Source organism: Thunnus albacares, chromosome 13, assembly GCF_914725855.1.
Source record: "Thunnus albacares chromosome 13, fThuAlb1.1, whole genome shotgun sequence".
NCBI classification, from domain to species: domain Eukaryota; kingdom Metazoa; phylum Chordata; class Actinopteri; order Scombriformes; family Scombridae; genus Thunnus; species Thunnus albacares.
Window position 1 is genome coordinate 5,915,228 of NC_058118.1, and position 20,311 is coordinate 5,935,538.

The 20,311-nt window shown below is 37.7% G+C and overlaps 1 protein-coding gene across 3 annotated transcripts; it reads right to left on the reverse strand.

The window, feature by feature from the left end:
- Positions 1-1,148: 1,148 nt before the first annotated feature.
- LOC122994820 (SUN domain-containing protein 3-like) lies at positions 1,149-18,480 on the reverse strand. Of its 3 annotated transcripts, XM_044369561.1 has the most exons (11): positions 18,155-18,480; positions 13,861-13,956; positions 3,929-6,038; positions 3,234-3,322; positions 2,871-3,112; positions 2,689-2,757; positions 2,401-2,532; positions 2,160-2,281; positions 1,845-2,018; positions 1,641-1,730; positions 1,149-1,345 (listed from the first exon to the last, which is right to left on the reverse strand). In XM_044369561.1, exons 3-11 carry the CDS (start codon positions 4,010-4,012, stop codon positions 1,232-1,234), a joined length of 1,116 nt encoding a protein of 371 aa, XP_044225496.1. In that variant the 5' UTR covers positions 4,013-6,038; positions 13,861-13,956; positions 18,155-18,480; the 3' UTR covers positions 1,149-1,231. The 3 variants fall into 3 exon arrangements, with proteins under 3 accessions (XP_044225496.1, XP_044225498.1, XP_044225497.1); XM_044369563.1 differs by lacking the exons at positions 13,861-13,956; positions 18,155-18,480 and adding an exon at positions 6,482-6,669; XM_044369562.1 differs by lacking the exons at positions 13,861-13,956; positions 18,155-18,480 and adding an exon at positions 6,449-6,669.
- Between the last annotated feature and the right edge of the window lie 1,831 nt (positions 18,481-20,311).

Consider the following 20,311-nt stretch of genomic DNA (forward strand, 5'->3'; position numbering starts at 1 on the left):
TGATGAAGGCAGATTGTGTAACAGGTTAGACTGATGAATCTTATGTTCACACGTCACTGAATGAAATCCACAGTATACTAATGTTCTGTTTGTATGTAGGATTCTTCCCTTTGAGCTATGAAATATCTGTAACATCACACAGCAGCAGAAATAATACCTGCATCTCCAAATTGAAAGAGAAATGCTGTGCACAATTTTAGGCACCATACACAGCAGCGGTAACTATACACTTAATAGACTTGACAGTTGTAATATGTGAAATTACATATAACAACTGTCAAATGAAAATGTTCTTTATTTTGGTGCACAGGCTGTGACAACTGACCTCTGATACCTCGTAACGCTTTTCATCATCACCCTGTTGTACTAATTTTAATCTTCTCTAAATTATTTTACTTGTAAATTACTTTGGCCAAGGGAACACCTTAATTTCATAAATGTAAATCATTAAAGGGAAATCTTTCTTACTGTAGAACAACCTCAGAACCAAGCGGGGTAGAGAACAATTTATGCATGATTAATAATTCTTGATAGAGGAAAAAGCTAACAGCCAGGCTGTATGCTGCAATCTGAATAAATGTAAATAAAACAGGGAAGTTCTTCTACAGTTGAAAGCAAATTAGAATTTGACCTTTTGAGATGAACCATGTGTCCCGAACCGTGTGTTACACACTGATGCACATTATGTAGTAATACTTATTTAATACACGTGGTTAGATAATCACAATATGCAAGGTGGATAAATGTTGAATGCATTTATTATTAAATAAAACATCTAGCAAAACAATTACAATTTAATATATTTATTATATTTATTGTCCTATTCAATATATACATGTGCCAATTAAAAAAGGTGAGGGGAAACCGGAGTACCCGGAGTAAAACCTCACTGATATGGAGAGGATAATCTCACCACAGCAAGAAAGAAGCAGGGCTTGGAACCCCACACTCTCCTGCTGTGAGGCTAGAGCATTTACCACCTCTCCACCCCAACCCTTAACCTCCCTGCCCCTGATCGCCTACATTCACCATAAATACTTGGAGAGAGTAATAAATATAAATATGGCCCCTGAAAAATATGGCTATATACATATACATATATACATATTATATATTTATAAATATACATATTTATATTTTATTTTATAAATAAAATTACAATTTATATAATTTAAGATATATTTTAAGATATTTACATAAAAACCTCTCTCCAAGCCAAGTGAAAGTACAGTTAGGCAGGGAGTTTCCCATGAACCCTAAAGCTATATACACAGGTGTTGTCTATATTACCCCAATTGTTCTCTACCTGCAACTTAACATATCTAAAAACTCCTACGTCTGGATCCTGGAAAGAGACAGGAGAGAGAAATGAGAGAGTCAGATGGGGGCTGTAAAACATGAGCAACTGAGAGTCTAGGAAATCAGATATAAAAAAGTTGGGAAAGGAGACACAGGTGACATATTGATGCACTGTGTTGCATCTGATGGCTAATTATACCATTTACAAAGCCATATATTGTGCAATCATCTGGTAATCCTTATAATGTTTTTTTTTTCCTGTAACTAACTCATAATAATAAGTGTGAATTAAAGAATGCACATGCGCAAGTGCTATACTGTATCACTCTTATCATACTCACCGCCAGTTTGAAGGTCTGGAACGACACGCCATCCCGATCATAAACCCAGGTCCCCAAGTAGGTTCCTTCGTCATCTTCTGTCGTCATTCCCTGAAAGAGTAACAGACAGAGCGATCAGTCAAACTAGTTGTTGTGCACTGTGTTAATAATGGTGACAAGTATGCTTGACATCTCTGGGAAAACAACAGTAAATGTATGACTTACATGGAGGGAGAACTTCCTTGGCGCGCTTGTGATGATGCCGCTGGGGGACTGGCTTGCCCTTATGTGGCCAAGTGTAACGTGAGTGACATAGATCGGGTGAGACAGGAAGACAAATAAATGTCCCTGTTCCCCTGAAAAGGGCCAGCACTTCCCCGGATGTAAAGACGTGTGTCCCTGAGGAGAGGAAATGACATATTTTAGTTTCCACAATTCATAAAGTACATTAAGTTGTTTCAACATGTGATTTCACATTAGATACATAACAATAATAAACTGTCATTGAGCCTTTTATGAATGTGGCTGTGTAATTCATACTTGGATCACTTGTCTTTGTGTTGTGAAAGAATACCACCAGGAAAATAGCCAGTCCCATAGTATTCCAATGTTTTCCTGTGGCCAATACGTATCTGAAGACTTGTCACCTAAAACTCTGGCACCTGCACGCACACAAATCAAGGACACAAATGTAAAATGAGAGACTCTCTAAATAAAGTTCCACAATAAAACACATGTATGAATCACACTGGCACAAATGAAGATGGTGAAGATTACTTACCCTGTGACTCTAAAGCAAAGTTAGGTATGTCATGTGCCTGAGGAAGGAACATATTCACTTGGTGCTGAAGTGAATGTAACTCCTGCTGTAGTTCTCTAATTTCACTATGAAGTTGTATGTAGTTTGTTATTCCTGTGTGAGACAGGGCAGAGTGGTTAGGAAAATGCTTTTGGGAGTTTCCACAAAACCTGACAAAACAGGGACTGAAATACAGTAAAAGCAACTGTCCCAGATTTTACTCATGGACTATAAATGATTGATTGTAGCAGAAAGTGGTAAATCACTCACCAAAAGCAAGAAGGAGAAAAAGGATGAAGCTGCAGATGATCCTGAGGGAAAACTTGTGCGATGTTCTGCCTGCATAGAGAGACAAACAGCATGTTTAGAGCTTGATGGCCAAAGAAAAATGCGTCTAGAACTGGCCTTTCTCATATAAAATGCTATGATGACATGTGAGTGGGAGTTCTTACCGTTGTTTCCTCCTTTCCTAAGAGTTTTCCAAGTGGTCCTCCAACGGGTTGTCGTGGTCTCAGTCGCCCAGGTGTCAGTCGCTTGAATCCCACGGTGATGAGTAGTAGGCTGATGTATCTGGGGAATGTTCTCCTCGTTTTCTAACATATCTACATAGTTAGAAATATCCTGATGGTCTGGTGTAAAGTCACCCACAAGGTCATGCTGAACCCCATTGGGACTTTTCCTCCTACGAAAGATCCTAAGAGATGCAACAAAAAATTAGGAAAAACTGACATGTGTGAAGGTTTATAGTGTGGTTTCCCCCCTATATATGTATATACAGTATACAGCATGTGCACACAAACACTACAGCAACTTACCTGTATAAAATCTCCTTATACGACACAGATGGTGTTCCCTCCTCTGTATAATATCCTGCTTCCTGCAGGCGAATACTTCTTCTCAACATCTGGCAAATGATAGAAAGACAGCGGGACAAATCATCAGTGACACACATTGATATAGTCACATACTCTACTACAGATGATGTTGTATTTTTTAATATGAAATATGAAAATCCAATTAAAGGCAGTCGGTTAATGTAATTGTCAGAGGATGTGCATTTGCCTTTCCTCCCAATGTGAGTAAAGCTCTTAATTTGTAAAGAGCTTTTTAAAGAAGTGGTTACAAGGTGCAGTAAAAAGAGAAAAATATAACACTGATAACTAGAAGTACATAACTAGAGGATGCATGAAATATGCAATATTAAAAATAATGTAAAAACTAAAACTAAAATAATCTATTATACAAAAGGTTGAGATGTCATCTGACTAGTATTGTTTGATCTTAACGCTAAATGTATTCTTGCATGTTATCTAATGTGCTGCACTTGATAGGATACAAAACACATTCAAAATGCACAATGCTTTTTTAATTTAGCTTTCACTAATGAGTGAGTGAGAAAAAACTCAATCAAGGTTTAAGCCAGTTAAATCTTAAATCTTACAGCAGACAGCAGAGTCTTCAACAGGTTCATATGTCAAGTGTCAAGTGTGCAGCTCTGCCGGTAACTTACCTCTCCTAAAGTGCCAGAAACGAACTTGACTAATGTCTTGAAATCCTGCAACGGAATGGTAAGGCTTTTGGCAAGCCTGACCATCAAAGCTCCGAGTTGATTCTAACAGCGTCATAACCATCTTTCGTCACAAAGCAGAACGTTCGTCAGCTGTCGATGTAAAACACGTTGAAATGACGTCTCAAAGCAACAGCAAACAAACATACAAGAAACGACATGAATGATGACATGCAAGTTTTAATAAGCATGTATGTAGGCCTGCTGTGAAGTCATGTATCATCAAGTATTACTTTTACGCCATACGTAGCTATAGAAAGACACCAACGCAATTATAAATATATTATAGCTAATGAGTCGTGCATCCTTTTTGATCATTTGTAGCCCACTTATGCATGAAAAATAAAAACTTTAAATCCAGAGCCATTTGCGTCACATGTCACATCGTAATTGATGCTTTCCTTTTTTTGTGAAACCTTATTGGCTACTTTTAAATGGGCAATATGTACTTTTTTATATTTACTGTATATCTGTAGTAAGTCACTTTGCAGATAAAAACTTAACAAAACATATGATAAACTTATGAAAATCTGATGCGTTGCCACAGATTAAACAATTAAAAAGCAATAGTCAGACTAGACAGCAGCTGACCCAGCTACAATATTAAAATGCTGCTTGGATTCAATAGGCTACATCAATAATTTAACACTTTAAATGCAGTGATTCATGAGTACCGTTACTTTCAATACTTAAGGCCAGTTTGCTGACATTATATTTACCTTGCTTTACTCACTTAAAGTTACTTAAATAAAAAATTTGAATGAAAGAAATTAAGTTATAATGGTGTGTTTTGTGGTTTTGCTACATTTACTGAAGCTAAATAATATCATATTATTAATATCATGTTTTGTTTGAGATGGCAAAACTGTCATGCTGTCCCTTTACATTAACTTTCTCTGTCCTTTAGCTATTACAGTAGTTAGTGATCAACACTAGGCTCCTAATTCTCAAATATCAAATCGTTCATACAAAATGAAAACTATTGTATCAAGTTATCAGAGCATCAACATTTGACTCATTAAAATGTGATCGTTGTTGCATTACAAAAGGAAGTGGTATGAAATAATGATGCTGTCAAACAATAAAAAACCGTAACAGTAACATTTTAGCAACTAACTTACTAATTATAGGAAAAATGCCAGTGTAAACTGTAGAGCCTATTTTTGTCAGAAAAGAGTCAGTTGAACATTTTAAAATGGTCAGTTCTTTTGAAGAAATATTGAATTAATTTGACGGCACTTAAACAACTCTTAAGGAATAGCCCGTTGTCTCCCTTTTCCACATCATTAGTACTCAATCAAAAAGTTACTTGAAGGAAACGTCATAAGGTGGAAATCATGGACTTGTTGCCTAAAATAAAGCGTTTTCGGTTTTACAGATGTGGGAAAAAAATGTGTGTTACACAAAATTAATGTACTATCGTAAATGTAGATGTAGTCTAGAGTCTACACTGCAATGAAGCATGCAAACAAGACAATATTTCAATTAACTTTGCTTTGCATCTATCACAAAGTGTTTTATTCAAGACACCCAACAATAGATATTTCAGTCACTAGATTTATACAATAAGTCGATGGTTTGATGTTGGTAAGTATAAAAATAGTAAATTACAATTTACAATACACTAACAGGCGATCAACAGCATCACAAAGTAAACAGAGAAGGAAACTATTTGCGGTGGTGTATTAAAAAACGTTAATGTGTTTATGAAGTAAGAAATTAGCAAGTTTGACTCTTAATTTGAGAATAGTGTTGAAGCAGTCGTAACATACAAAGGCTACATAAGTAATGTTTATTTTCATTTTATGATTTCATTATTGGCTGGCTGGTTTGGTGAAAACGGTCACTGTAACATCACAAACATTACACAAGCATTTCAATTCTCAGGAATGCAATGAAAAGCACCTACTTTATTTAGAAGAAAATGATAAATAACACTGAACTTTGGTTGCACCCAGTCATTACAATCCTGCAGCTTTTGCCTCTTGCAGTCCAGTTAACTTAGCACCACATGGAGCCAAAGACTGTGACGGTAGATGTCTTCTCAGATAGCCTATGTGTTAAAGGTTAAAATTAAATGCAATATATGCTTTAATGGAGACAGTGTTGTGTGCAACATATAAGGACATGACTCAAAGACATGGCTTCAAAGCTAGTTGACAGTTCCTAGGGTTGAAACTAACGGTTATTTTCAATATCGATTAATATGTCGGTTATGTTCTCGATTGATGATTGATTAATTGATTAGTGTTTGGTCCATAAAATGTCAGAAAATAGTGAAAAATGTCAACATTTTGGTCGCCTAAAAAACTCTTGTTCATTGTTTGGTTGTACTAAAAGACGTTGTTCAGTTTTTCCATTAAGTACATTTTGTTTTAATGGTTTTAAGCCTATTTTTTGCTAGCGAAAATTAGCATTAGCATTATCACGGTTAACCATATACTGTAAATGCACCGTGCTAACCAAGCTAGCAGCTATAGGTAAGGTCAGCTCCACCTTCTCGTCCAAATATCACTTCTGGCTCCAAAAAATCCAAGATGCCTACGCTCAAAATGCAAACTCCAGGCTTCAAAACCATGGTGTACAAAACGGGAGTCCGCAAACCGATGGGTGTCATGGTGGCTACGTCGGTGGATGCAACCTAAAATGTCTTGTTTTGACCTGGCCAATAGTCCAAAACTCAAAGATATTAAGTTTAACATCATAGAGGTTAAAGAAACCAGAAAATATTCACATTTAAGAAGTTCAAAGAAGGGAAGTTTAGCATGTTTTCTTTATAAAATGACTCAAAACGATCAAAATAGTTGCAGATTAATTTTTTCTTGATCGACGAATCAATGAATTGTTGCAGCCCCTAATTTTTTGTAATTAATTAATTAAAACTTTTTATAAAGTACTATATATAGAAAGAGTAGGAAAAGCAACAAGATATATCATAAAAATACATCATAAAATCCACTCCAAAACCACATAAATGACAGATATTTAAGAACCATTATAAAAACTCATTAATTGAGAACTCCTCATTCATGCTCCCTGGAAATAAATGTTTGAAATAGAAAATTCAAAATGCTTCTCTTTTTCAGGAGAAAACTGATACTACCACTTCTTTGGCTGGACTTAATCACTTCTATGCCTATAAAAATAGAGATGAAATGTGATGTTGCTTTTCATTAAAATGTCTTGCAAGAGGACTGGTTACATCATTCCTCTTAATGGAGCTCCTATATTCAGTGATATGCTCTTTAAGGAAAAATGGGATGTCTCACCTATGTATATTTTACCACATGGACACTGTATGAATAGACATTTTTTGTTTTACAGGTAATAAAGTCCTTAATGTTAATGGTTTTTCCATCAGTAGGGTGGTTAAAAGACTTAGCTAAGGTTATTGGCAATTTATGCAGGCTCCACATTTAAAGTTGCCTTGAAGAGGTTTAGTTGTGAGTTGTTCTAACAACCCTGTCTCTTATGTTTCTTCCTCTTTTAAAAGTTACCATAGGTAGATCTTAAAGGTTTCTTGCAAAGATGGCTCACTTTGAAGAATATGCCAATGTTTTAAAATGATGTCCTTGATGTTCTTAGTTTTAGGGATGAATGTAGTGCTGTAAATATGGTGTGGCTTTGATTTGGAGGATTTTTTAGCTTGCTCTGCTCTTTGAATCCACTTTGTTTTCTGCATATACAAGCCCATCTTCTTGGTAATTTCTCTCTCTAAATTTGGATAACATATCTTCTTTACTTTTATCATATTCTTCTGGAACATTGAATGTTCTTTTCAGTGTAGTGAGCTGACTTGCACGTAGACTTTTCTAAAGAGTTATGGGATGAAAGCTTTCAGCATGAAGAAGTGTATTCCGATCTGTAGATTTATACAGTGTACATTTATACAGAGAAAATTAATTTCTTCAAAGCTGTAGTTAAATGTGAATCTCAGGCCTGCAAAGTTACCATTTAGAAACTGTAAAAACTCTAATAGAGTGGTAATTGGTCCTTTCTATTTCTATTCTTAGGTGGATAAAAATTGCTTTTAATTTTAAAAGTATGTTTAGTTTTAAAAGTGTTGGAATAGAGTTCTGAAAAATCTCTGTAGGTCTAAAAAGAGTTCAGATGGACTTACAGAACAAAGAAAAGACCAAGTTCAAGCACAAAGAGCTGAGTAGAGGTCACTTCACTGCCTCTCAGGTGGTCAACAGATGATTTCCTCCCTGGCTCTGGGATCTGGTCCATGGACAGTTGAATTGATCTCTCTCTCTTGCCCTGCCATGTGTATTTGGCTTTGAACGTCTTCTGGTCTGGGGTTTCAGAGGTGGGACTGACTTCTGTCCAAACCTTATAAGTTCTGGGACCAGTGAGTTTTTAATCTTTGCTCCACCCATCCATGTAAAGGACATTTGTAGCAACAATGCAATAGCATGTTTGGTGACTGGCTGCCAATATTTAAAGAGCTCAAGATCTAAAACCTTACTTGTCCAATTTTAGCTGATGTCTCAAATTACCTGACTTCACCCCAGGTCATGAGCATTAAGCTGACCAGTGCTATGTGAACATTTAAATGGACATCGTGTTACACCCTGTCGGAGCCGCAATAACAAAACAATTACACCGCAACAGCAACAAGATGTGAGCAGCGATGTGTATCCATGGTGAGTGGCTAGGAGCCTCCACAACTAATGCAGTGGCCTAGATCCAGGCTGCACACATCGATCACATTGACAATTGAGAGGCCTTGTTGTGGCCGATAAGTCTGGGACTTTTTTCCTATGGCGGCTGGGGAGAAGCCCATCTATTAAGATAAAAGGGAAAAGGGCGACAACTGTGCAGCCGAGCCATTGGCAATGTAACAAACTGGCGTGAGTGGCTACCAGGCCTGTGGAGGAGGAGGACAGGGGAGGTGGGGCATGTTCTGAGTAAGCCCTGGCATGCAGAGGTCACCATGGAACGATTCTTTTCACCTTGGTGGCCACCACATGATGTGAGGATGTGCATAGAGCTCAACACTACATTAATCTGCTCTTTACCTCTCTCTAGAGCTCATATTATGGGATTTATGCACTTCAGCTGCTCAGTAAACTGGTAAATTCTTATGATTTGATTAAGGACAACCAATTAGCCTATGAGAAGGAACACCTGTGTTTGCATCCCACATGTGCAATACATCAAAGTGTGGGCCTAAATTAGCATCTGGCTATAATTGAGTTTCAAATTAGCAGTCTTAAAAATATATGAATTATTTAAAATCCTCATTTAGCACAAATAGTCTATGTATTACTGCGTGGTGATGAATGAGTGTGTGCTCAGGCAAAGTGTCGTTTCATCACTTATCATACAGCACCACCTGCTGGATGGTGAAAATATTGTCCAACAAGGAACTGATGAAAAGTATCAGGGAACGGTTCTGTCCTTCATTGTCTTTGACGCTCCCTAGTTCTGTGTTTATGATGCATACATTATAAGTGGAAGGCCTAAGGTAATATTTGATGCCACTGCACACAGTGACACTGCCTTTTATGACTGTATAAAATGCTATAAAAATCTCTTCAAGGACTCTGTGGGAAACAGGCCTCAGATGGTGCTGGATACTATAGTTCAGGGATTATTTCAAAAGAATAGATTATAAATAGATTATATTCACATTATAGCTTTTCTCATCTTCTTTCCAGTCTAGAGCAAACACAAAACAAACTGATGGAAAACCGATGGCAACTGAAAACAGTGAGAACAAGTAATTTTCTCTCAGGTTAAGCCTTGAAAACATGAAAAAAAAAATCTGCCAGTGGGATGAAATAATTCCATCTGTTCACAATAGTTTCTCTTTAAATCAGTGTCAAGACCTCTTGTTTTATTTTACATGTATGTTAAAATTATTTCTGAGAATAAACATAAAAACAGAATTACTAAAATTTCAACATATCACACACAAATACAGTATACGTGGGCTTATATTCAGAATGATATGCAGTCACGTAATGGTAGATGCAGATGCAGACTGTCATGAAGACATACATTGTAAAACCAATCTAAAGAAACATTTCCCTATAAAAACCCTATCTCATAATCTTAGATTGATTTGATATATTTACAATTGAATTCCTGAAGATTCATGTAAACCAGAATGTTGGCAGGGTTGAGATTAGGGAGGATTTCAACACTGAGTCCAAACTGGAAATATTACCTACTTGCATTATCTTCAAATGTTTCAGAGACCAAAAACCTTATGAATTATGTCTCTTAATAAATAACACGCACGCACACACACACACACACACACACACACACATACATTGCAGATATATAAATATATATAAATCAAGGCTACAGAGGAGAGAGTTGTGGCTCCCACACATTCACTGCCAACACAGGAATTCTTCCCCATTAACATAAAGTGGATAAGCCTGTGGAGGGTGATATGGGTCTCTTTGAAAAGCAAATATTTTCGGACAGATTATGCCATAGCATGTGTGGAAATTACACTTGTTATGTTTGTCAAATGTGTTATGTCAAATCATAATAGCTTCAGACATATTATAGCCTTGCATCTGTTTATTATCCAATCAGCAATATTTTAATGCCAAGTAATTTTGGCAGCTTTCTTCAACTCTAGACAGTAATAACAAAAGTGCCTCTATGGATTCTGAGTCAGCAAACTGGAGTGTCTCCAACTGCTATGAATGTGATCTAAAAGGCCAGCCAACCCCTCCTCTTCCTGTCCTTAGAATACCACAAACTGGATGGCAGGTAAGGGTATGTATGCACACACTGCAGCATTAAACACAAACACAGCAAGTCATCAAATCATCTTTCATCTCTGACAATGTATTACTAAGTCACTGATGCATAAAAGCAACAGTTATTCAACAAGCTGCCGCCATAAATGCTGCTAGTGCAATAACTAAATTTGGTTTTGTTATTAGAGATTTTACAATGATAGACAACACCAGTAGGTGCACAGTGATGTCATCTTTGCAAACTTTATGGGTCTTTTCCCTGTTGTGGAAATCACTCCAGAAACTAATTCAACATGCCCTCGCACTCTGAATGTTATTGGGTGGTATAGATGTCCTAAATAATAACCCTAGGCAGTTATAAAGTAAATTATCACTCTGATGTGTTTTGCGCGCGCGCGCACACACACACACACACACACACACACACACACACACACACACACACACACACACACACACAAACACGTGCAGAAGACAGGACAGTGCTGCCACTGAATCTTTGGCAGATCCAGTAAGACATCAGAGGAAGCAGCAGCTGGCACCGTGAACAGAGAGAGGAAGGGGGAAAGATGACGGGGAATATACGGAGTCTGTCAGAAGCGATGTCAAGTCACTGCTCTCCTCATCTGCTCTCTGGCGAGCTCCATTCATCTTGGCAGATAGCAATTTATATGTCAAGTTAACCTCCCTCCACAGACTTGGCTCCGATGTCTTGACTGGGGCAGTACAACTCCACTGACAATTCTATAGTGCAATAACACAATTACAGGGCGGGAGCGGGATGGAGATGGGGAACAGCTCTCACAGCTGTAGTACATTAACCTCCTTTCACCACAATGGCTGACTTCAATTCAATTCAATTCAATAGGCTTTACTGGCATGACATTTGACATGTGTTGCCAAAGCACAATTACGATTATGGACAATGTTAAGGAATGAAAATAACAAAAATAATTTGAAAAACAATATTAGTTATAGAATAAAATACATAATGAAATATGCTTGACCCCTACAGTGAGGGGATCTGGTGGCTCTGTTATGTTGTGGGGGGCATTTTGCTGGCATGGTTTGGGTCCACTTGTCCCCTTAGAGGGAAGGGTCACTGCAAATCAATACAAAGTAGTTCTGAGTCATAACCTTTATTATATGATGAAACATTTCTATCCTGATGGGAGTGGTCTCTTCCAGGATGACAATGCCCCAATTCATAGGGCACAAGGGGTCACTGAATGGTTTGATGAGTATGAGAATGATGTGAATCATATGCTATGGCCTTCACAGTCACCAGATCTCAACCCAAATGAAAACCTATGGGAGATTTTGGACTGAAATGTTAAACAGCGCTCTCCACCACCATCATCAAAACACCTAATGAGGGAATATCTTTTTGAAGAATGGTGTTCATCCCTCCAGAAGAGTTCAGAGACTCAGAGATTCAATGCCAAGGCTGAGGAACACCATTCTTCAAAAAAATATTCTCTCATTTGGTGTTTTGATGATGGTGGCGGAGAGTGCAGTCAGTCCAAAATCTCCCATAGGTGTTCAATTGGGTTGAGATCTGAAGGCCATTTTTCTTTCCAACACATGACTTACCACAAGGGCAAGTGATAAGATAAAAGGCAGACTTAATGTGGTATGAAATAACTCCTTTAATAGGAATCTCTTTATCCGTGTGAGGATGTTTAAAACTGTTACAATGGTAAGTACAATTACACTGACCACAACAACCACAGCGGCGGTTGCCCTGAGGGAAGAGTGTTAAAGTAGCTTGGGCTGGCACTGATTGAAGAGGAGTTAAATATGAATACCAGATGGTCTTTCTTACTCTCAAGTCTACTTGCAGTGATCAGCACCTCACTACAACCCTTGGTGTGCGTTATTTTCCATCATATATGGTTAACTAGCAGCAACAAAGTTCTGTTAACAAACAAACAAGATGACCAACAGCCACAAATGCAGTGGGACGTTATGACATGAATACTTCATCTCCATGAAAGAAAGAAGAAGACATCAGACAACATGAGTCAGATACAGCTTCTCTCTCTCTATCTCTTTGGTCGATAATTTCTTCTCTGATGGTTAAATGTCTCTCTGTGGCTGTTGTGTGAATTTCTCCCCTTAACAAAAATGCAGCAGAGATCATATAACGTTAATGTGCTGTGGGTAGTTTTCCTGGATACTGAAGTTGTTGAAGAGTCACAGTGAGCTGTCTGGACTCACATGGAAGGAGTCTGATTCATTTTAAATTGATCCAGTTTTTAATTGAGTGGTTGTGCAGTCACCTTTTTATGTTGTGTGATTTGTGAATGAGTGTTCAGGAGGTCTGGGTGCTTGCTTGTGACAATTTCTTCATTGTTTGTTTTTAAGCTGACCCGTATATTGAGCTTAAAGTAACTAGAATTATGACTTTTTAAATACTAGAGTAACTAGAATAACAACAGTGTTAACATGTCAGCTTTGTAGGCTATTTTTTGTATGTCATGCATATAGACAAGAGCGTGTAAGTCATGTATTTGATACATGCATTAATACTTTCTGATGTGAACCTAAACTTTTAGATCCTTGAATGTTTTTAGTGTTCAATCTTTCTAGTATTCAGCACTGATCTGTACATATCTCAGATTATAAGCTTTGGGGTACTTTATATATATATATATATATTTCTGTATACGAAGAAAATACATAGGATATATTGTCTATTTTTGATGAGAACATAAATCAAATAGAACAATATTATAAATTTGAAGTTAATTTTGTTGAACTTTGTTGGTAAATTGACATATTCTGAACCACTCCAGGGGTAAAATGAGCACTTCTTTGTTTAGAAACAATATGTGCTAAATGCCTTTATAGGAGCAGCCTTTCCACCTTTTCACAATTGTTTTATTGACATGTAAAATCATGTCTACAGTAGGCAAAGTAGGTAGTAGGTGACAGACATGTTTTAAGACATGCAAAAATACTCTGCTTTGAATAATAATTTGTTTAATATGTTTTTTTCCACAAAAAGTTCAATAACCTAGTTAAAAATTCTTAAAATTATACCTTCTCCCTCATTAAAAATCCAATCATCAAATCAATTTTTCAGCCAAATATGGTTGAAAGTGTTCAAATGGTAGAAACAAAGGTTTAAAAGAAGGCACTCACAGTGATGTAAGACTCTTTAGATGAGGTTTATGTTGTCCCAGTCAAGGGCTTTGTGGATACACCAGTAACACAGCAGGGCACTGTTATGGTTCAGACCTACAACAGTAACAATGAATAAATGTAACTTTTTTGTCAAAATTCACAATCCAAAAAGTACAAAGAAATTTGGTGTGCATACACTTCATAACATTACCATAAATCCATCAACCAAAACAAAACATACATTCACAAAACTATATACAGATTATACAAGCACACTGATTTTAACATCATGAGAGCCAAATGAGGAATTCTAAAACAATTTCCAATGAAATGTTAATGACCACAGTTTCCTGTGCTACACTACAATTAAAAAATATCAGGGCAATTGTAGTAGTAGTAGTAGTAGTAGTAGTAGTAGTGGTAGTATATAACAAATAATGAAATGTAAATGTTCTACAAGTTGTGACAGGAAAGGATAAAGGTCAAATTCCACATTTCTTCACATCAAAGTAGCATTCTTATAGATAAGCACTTCTATGTGGCTGGATCACTTATTCTTTACTAACACATTTGAGTTGAGAAACAGTAGGTAAGTAAGAAAACTTTATTTATAATGCGCCTTTCAAAACCAGAGTTACAAGGTGCTGTACAATGCAAACAATTGAGAGAAAAATAAATAGAATAAAATGACGTGTGTTTAACAACACGTAATATCAATATAAAAACAATAAAACCATTAACATTACACAGAGGGCACACACAGAAGTCAGATACAACAATAAAAACAGTGAAAGCAACACAGAGAGCAATCACACATCATGAGATAAAGTGCTTATGAAACGGGTGAGTTTTTAAGAGCCTCTTAAAACTATGGACAGACTTTGTGTTTTTTAGTACTAGGGGAAGATGGTTCCAGAGGGTGGGGGCCACAACCGCGAAAGCACGGTCGCCATTGTTCTTAAGCCTAGATTTTGGGACAGCCAGGAGGCATTGGTCAGTAGACCTCAGTGATCTCACCGTGGCCAGGGGACACAATAATTCAGAGGTATAAAGTGGGGCCAGCTTGTGCAGTGCTTTATAGGTAATTAAAAGAATTTTAAAATCAATTCTGCATTCTATTGGTAACCAATGTAGGTTGGCCAATACTGGTGTGATGTGTGCTCTACGTTGTCTACGTTTGGACCAACTGGAGCTAAGACACAGAAGAGCAACTCAGGGTTGAGAACAGTGAATTGCAATAATCAAGATGGGGGGACACAAAAGCATGAATTATTTTTTCCAGATCTTGAAGGGATAATAAAGCTTTGATTTTTGCGATGTTTCTTAGATGGAAGAAACAGGATTGGACCACTTTCTTTATGTGACACTCAAAGTTCATGTGTCGGTCAAAGAAGACTCCAAAGTTTTTTGAGGCTTGCTTAACATTTACTGCTAAGGGACCAATACAGTGCTGTACTTCTTCAGAAATACTCTTAGGGCCTATAATAAGGACTTCTATTTTGTCAAGGTTTAGTTTGAGGAGGTTATCTGACATCCAGTCCTTGATAGCTGTTAGGCAGTCTTGCAAGGTGGAGAGTTTGCCCAGGTAATTTGAGTTGACAGAAAAGTATAGCTGTGTGTTGTCCACATAGCAGTGGATTGAACCTTGGGGTACCCCACATGACAACTGAGGAGAAAGAAAAGCTCCTGTCTGACAAATAGGAGGCAAACCAGTCAAGGGCAGTCCCTGTTATGCCTGCCCATTGCTGGAGCCTATTAAGGAGAATAGAGTGGTCAACAGTGTCGAAAGCTGCACTTAGATCAAGCAGCAACAAAACTGAACATTTCCCAGCATCAGCATGCATTAAAACATCATTTGAAACCTTAAGCAGAGCAGTTTAAGTACTGTACCCCACACGAAAACCAGACTGAAATTTAACAAAGATTTCATTGCTGTCCAGGACCTGTATAAGTTGTTTATACACTACTTTCTCCAAGACCTTGGAAATAAAAAGAAGTTTGGATATCAATCTGTACTTATTGGGCAGCAATGGGTCGAGGCTTGGCTTTTTTAATGGTGGCTGAACAATTGCATGCTTAAAATAGTCAGGCACACAGCCAGAGCTTAGAGAGCTATTTACAATCGAAAGTAAGTATGGTCCTAATGAACAAAAAACATCTTTAAAAAGAGAGGTTGGAACAATATCAAGAGAGCTAGAGGAGGGGCACATTTGGGAGACAATGGCTGCCAGATCTTCCAATGATATTGGGCTTAGCTGGCTCAATAATGAAGCATGAGCCCGACAGTCTACTCCAGCGGTACAAGAAGACAATGTTTTTGACCTTATATTGGTGACCTTGTCTACAAAAAAAGATAAAAACATTTCACAATCAGTATTTGAAAAGACCGGTACAGGTGGAGGGGCAGGGTTCACTAATCTATTGATAGTGCTAAATAAATCTCTGGGATTATTTTTGTTGCAATCAATTAGATTAGAAAAATAAGCAGGTCTCGCCTCTTTCACTTTCCACCTCCACTCAACCTTTCTGCACTCTCTTTTAAGACCGCATAAGTCGTCATTCATCCAAGGGGATGAGTTAACTGTACAGATAGATACAGAGGTTATTAAAGGAGCAGACTAAATCATTGGTCTGAGCAGGCAAAGCCATATCCTTATTGGGATCTGCAAAGACAGAGGCAAATTTGTCTGCAGAGTGGCTGTTGAGAGTGCGAGAACGGGTCGTGCATTTGATGGATTGGGTGTCAGCATTGAAGACAATATCAAAAATATGTTTGTGGTCGGACACAAAAAAAGTCATCAATGCATATGGTATTCAGAATCAGACCCAAAACCAAATCAAGAGTGTGACCATGATTGTGGGTTGGCCCTGATACATGTTGCATTAAATTTAAAGACTGAGTTATGCTTAAGAATTCAGCAGCAAATTTATCTGATGCTTCATCAACATGAATATTGAAGTCAACAACTATCAAAACTTTGACAAGTTTAACAACCACAGAAGATAAAAACTCAGCAAATTCAATTAGGAAGCCATTAACAGAATGATTGCTTGCACTAAAGTGACAAGCAACAGCAGCAAACTGGCAAATGTTTGCCAGTAAAACAGTTTGCTAGAATAAAAAGGATTTGCAACACAGAAGGAAAATTTAATAGGCAAGCCAATTCCTTTTTAAAAAGATTTCGTTCTTAACCAGACAAACGCATTGGATAAAGTGAGTGACGAAAGTAGAGGCCACTTCCAAAAGCCTCAGGAAAAACAAAACACACCCTACTCTGTTAACTATGTGCTCACTTACAATGAAGCCTGCTCGAAGATCAAATCAGTGGTAAACAAATACTGCTTTATTTTACAGCCAGACGCCTCCTTAAATCAAGTTTTCACAAATCCAACCTTATTAACTATTAACATTCAACTATTAACTACTAAATGATAATCTAACATGCTTGTCAGGACTGATGTTATTAGAAGAAAGGAAATATTAAGCAAAGGGTGTTTTAGAGCAGGCAATGTTATGAAATCTGACTACTTTACAAATTAAATTTCAGGTAAAAACAAACATTCACATGAAGCCACGGATGACATGCCACACAGTTCAGCGAAAGTTTAGTCAGGAAGCGAAAGTTCAGTCAATCTTTTGCATGCAGAGGCCTGTAGTTATATTTCTCATTTTATCCTGCCATTCACATCTCTCACGCATCACTCATAATCTTCCTTACTGTCATTGTCTGGAGCAGTCAATTGAGCTATCATTTGCTCACATCAGCGGTTCACATCTATCCAATAGCACAGCAACACACTTCCATTGTTAGCCTATCATCTTGCTGCTGTCTTTTAAAGATGTTTCTCTTTACATAGCACATAGTTATGTAAAGAGAACAGGCCCATGACTGTTGCCCTGACATCTTCATTGTAGTGTAGCACGGAAAAGTTTGGTCATTATGTCGTTGTTGTCCATATTGGTTGGGCATTGTTTTAGAATTGCCCATATGGCTCAGATTAATATATGTACAGTATGTTTTGGTTTGGTGGACTCAGTGAGGCAAGTCTGAGGACACCCCTCACTGCAGTTAGCCATTTGCTGCACCTGTTGGTAATTAGCCTAATTGATTGGCACTCACTGTTGGTGAAAAGTGCCCCATGGAGTTTTCTTGTAAACAATTAAGTTATTACATTCAGTGTTACTTATTAAAACTCTTTCAGTGTATCCTTAAGGTCTAATAAATGTGTTGAATGTATTCCTTCCCCATTAAACACTTGTAAAGCTTTCTTAAAAGGTTGAATCCTGCATTATAAACCCATGTTCACTTACTGGCAGTTTTCTTCTTCTTCGCCTTTGTTGGCGCACTTGCTGCATATCTTTGGCACAGTTACCTCTCCCTGTATCATGTCACCTGCATGTACCTGCATGTGCATGTACGTCCTCCAAAGCTTCACTAGAGATCAAAAACTCCACAGCACATAAGGACCATAGACCTTATTTAGACTAAGTTCTTATAATACATCCATGCTATTTACTTTTTTCACGGCAGACATTTTGACATGTCAAAACAGGAAAAGCACATTTAATAACATTACTGATGACTGAATCCCATGAAGTTTTTTCATATTCATGACCCTGCTATAGTGCATGATGGTTCACCAGTATGGCCTCCTTGGACACTTGAATGCAATTGAGCCATCGTTAATGTTATCACTTTCACCTGTGCTTCTCCTGCTATGACAACTCAAAATGTCTACTGTGAAAAAGCTCTATTCCACATTGAAGAAGAAATAATTGAGATGTTTGTGCAATTTTTTTTGCCTTGTGCTGAGTATAGATAGAGGAGAATAAAAGGAGTGATCTGACTTATGTGATGTTTTTCCTTCTACCTAGCTACCTCTATCTCTTCTAGACAACGTTATGAAATCACACTTAAGCTTTTAGAGGTGCCTTTGTAACTTCAAGTTGAATCCCACTGGATGAACTTGTAGCCATAAGAGCACAGCATAGCTCATTAAACACAGTGTGTCACAGAGGAGATTATGTGAAGTTCATTAACAGTTTCCCCCTCTTCTGCTCTGATTCTCCCAATTTATTAAACTGTAGGAGATCATATCAGCAGCTTTCAGCTGCAGGTGAGCGCAGGCAGGCAGGCATGGCTGTTGGATGAAAAAACAGATGGCTGGCCAGGGGCCCAGAAGCACCAGGCAATAGAGGAAGACTAACTAATGTTCATACTGTAAGTTTGTTGGCTTTCTCTGGCTGACTGCAGGAAGAGAATCAAATAGCCTCATCAGTTCATACTCCCCTATCTCCAGTTCATCTCACCAATGCAATCAGACCAACTAATCAAACTTTATTTAAGCAATTCAGGGAGAACTCAGTGGAAATTGGTTCATACATATCAGCCTAAATCTCCTGTATGCATAGTAAATATTAATGCTCACTACTGGAACATTGGAACATTTCAATATTCAAAGAAGCAGTCCACTTATTTTACACAAAAAAGATCAGTTAACTCACTGTGAGGAGCACTTCAACCTGTGAAAACAGTTATATATAATGTATTCTGTGGCTCTGGAGGAGGTTTTAATAAGTCTGATAGAGTAAGACTGATGATGTAATCTGGATTATGTTGACTCAGGCATGAAATTTGAAAGTTGTGGCATAATAAAAGACACTGCCGAGTTGCATTAATATGAATTGTAGTGTTTTAGGAACATTTTAGGCACTAAAAGTCAGGATATCTCAGCCTCTGCTGCTTGAATTTTGGCCATTCATTCATCCATTTTTCTTCTGGGAGGGCTTTCCATATGATTTTATAACATGACTGCAAGGCTTTACCACAAGAGCACTGGTGAGGTCGACTACTGATGTTGGATGGTAAGCCTGGGCTCACAGTTGACGTCCAGTTCATACCAACAGTGATGTTTCAGGTTGAGCTCAGGGCTCTGTGCCAACATTTTAATTTCATCTTCACCATGTTACTGTTAGTAGCAGTAGAAACAACAGTAGTATCACTGCAAGGCAATAGTGGAAGTATAGTAATAACACAATAGACACGGCAGGCATTTTGACTCGTCATAGCAGGAAGGCACATGTTACTGATGTAGGGGGAAGTCTAGCACTAGGTCCCAACCAAGGGGCAGAGTCTATAAAGCTCACCTGGGCCTTTCTTCGTGTGTTCCAGTTCAGCAAGGTAGATGTTTATTTTACATTGCATCTATTTTGTTAAATGTTTGTTTTTGTGTTTGAATATGCTTCTGTTTCATTTAGTGTTAAACTAAACAAAGACAAACTGCTAGAAAAGCCAACAGCTGTTTTATCATTAGGTTGTATTGTACCTTTTTACTGATTCAACTGTATAGGCCATTTTTCTCGTGGGGCTTTGTGCTGTGTTAAGAGGCAGCTGAGTAGTAGAGTAGCTTTATTGAATGTATTCTTTGTGTGGTTTGAGTAACCCTAGCTTGCTGTGTGTAGGTAATC

Coding starts and splice junctions, on each gene's coding strand:
- LOC122994820 (XM_044369561.1), bottom strand. CDS start 4,012: ATGGTCAGGCTTGCCAAAAGCCTTACCATTCCGTTGCAGGATTTCAAG. Junction 3,113..3,233: donor TATAAGGAGATTTTATACAG/GTAAGTTGCTGT, acceptor TGCATCTCTTAG/GATCTTTCGTAGGAGGAAAA. Junction 1,731..1,844: donor CAAGGAAGTTCTCCCTCCAT/GTAAGTCATACA, acceptor TTACTCTTTCAG/GGAATGACGACAGAAGATGA.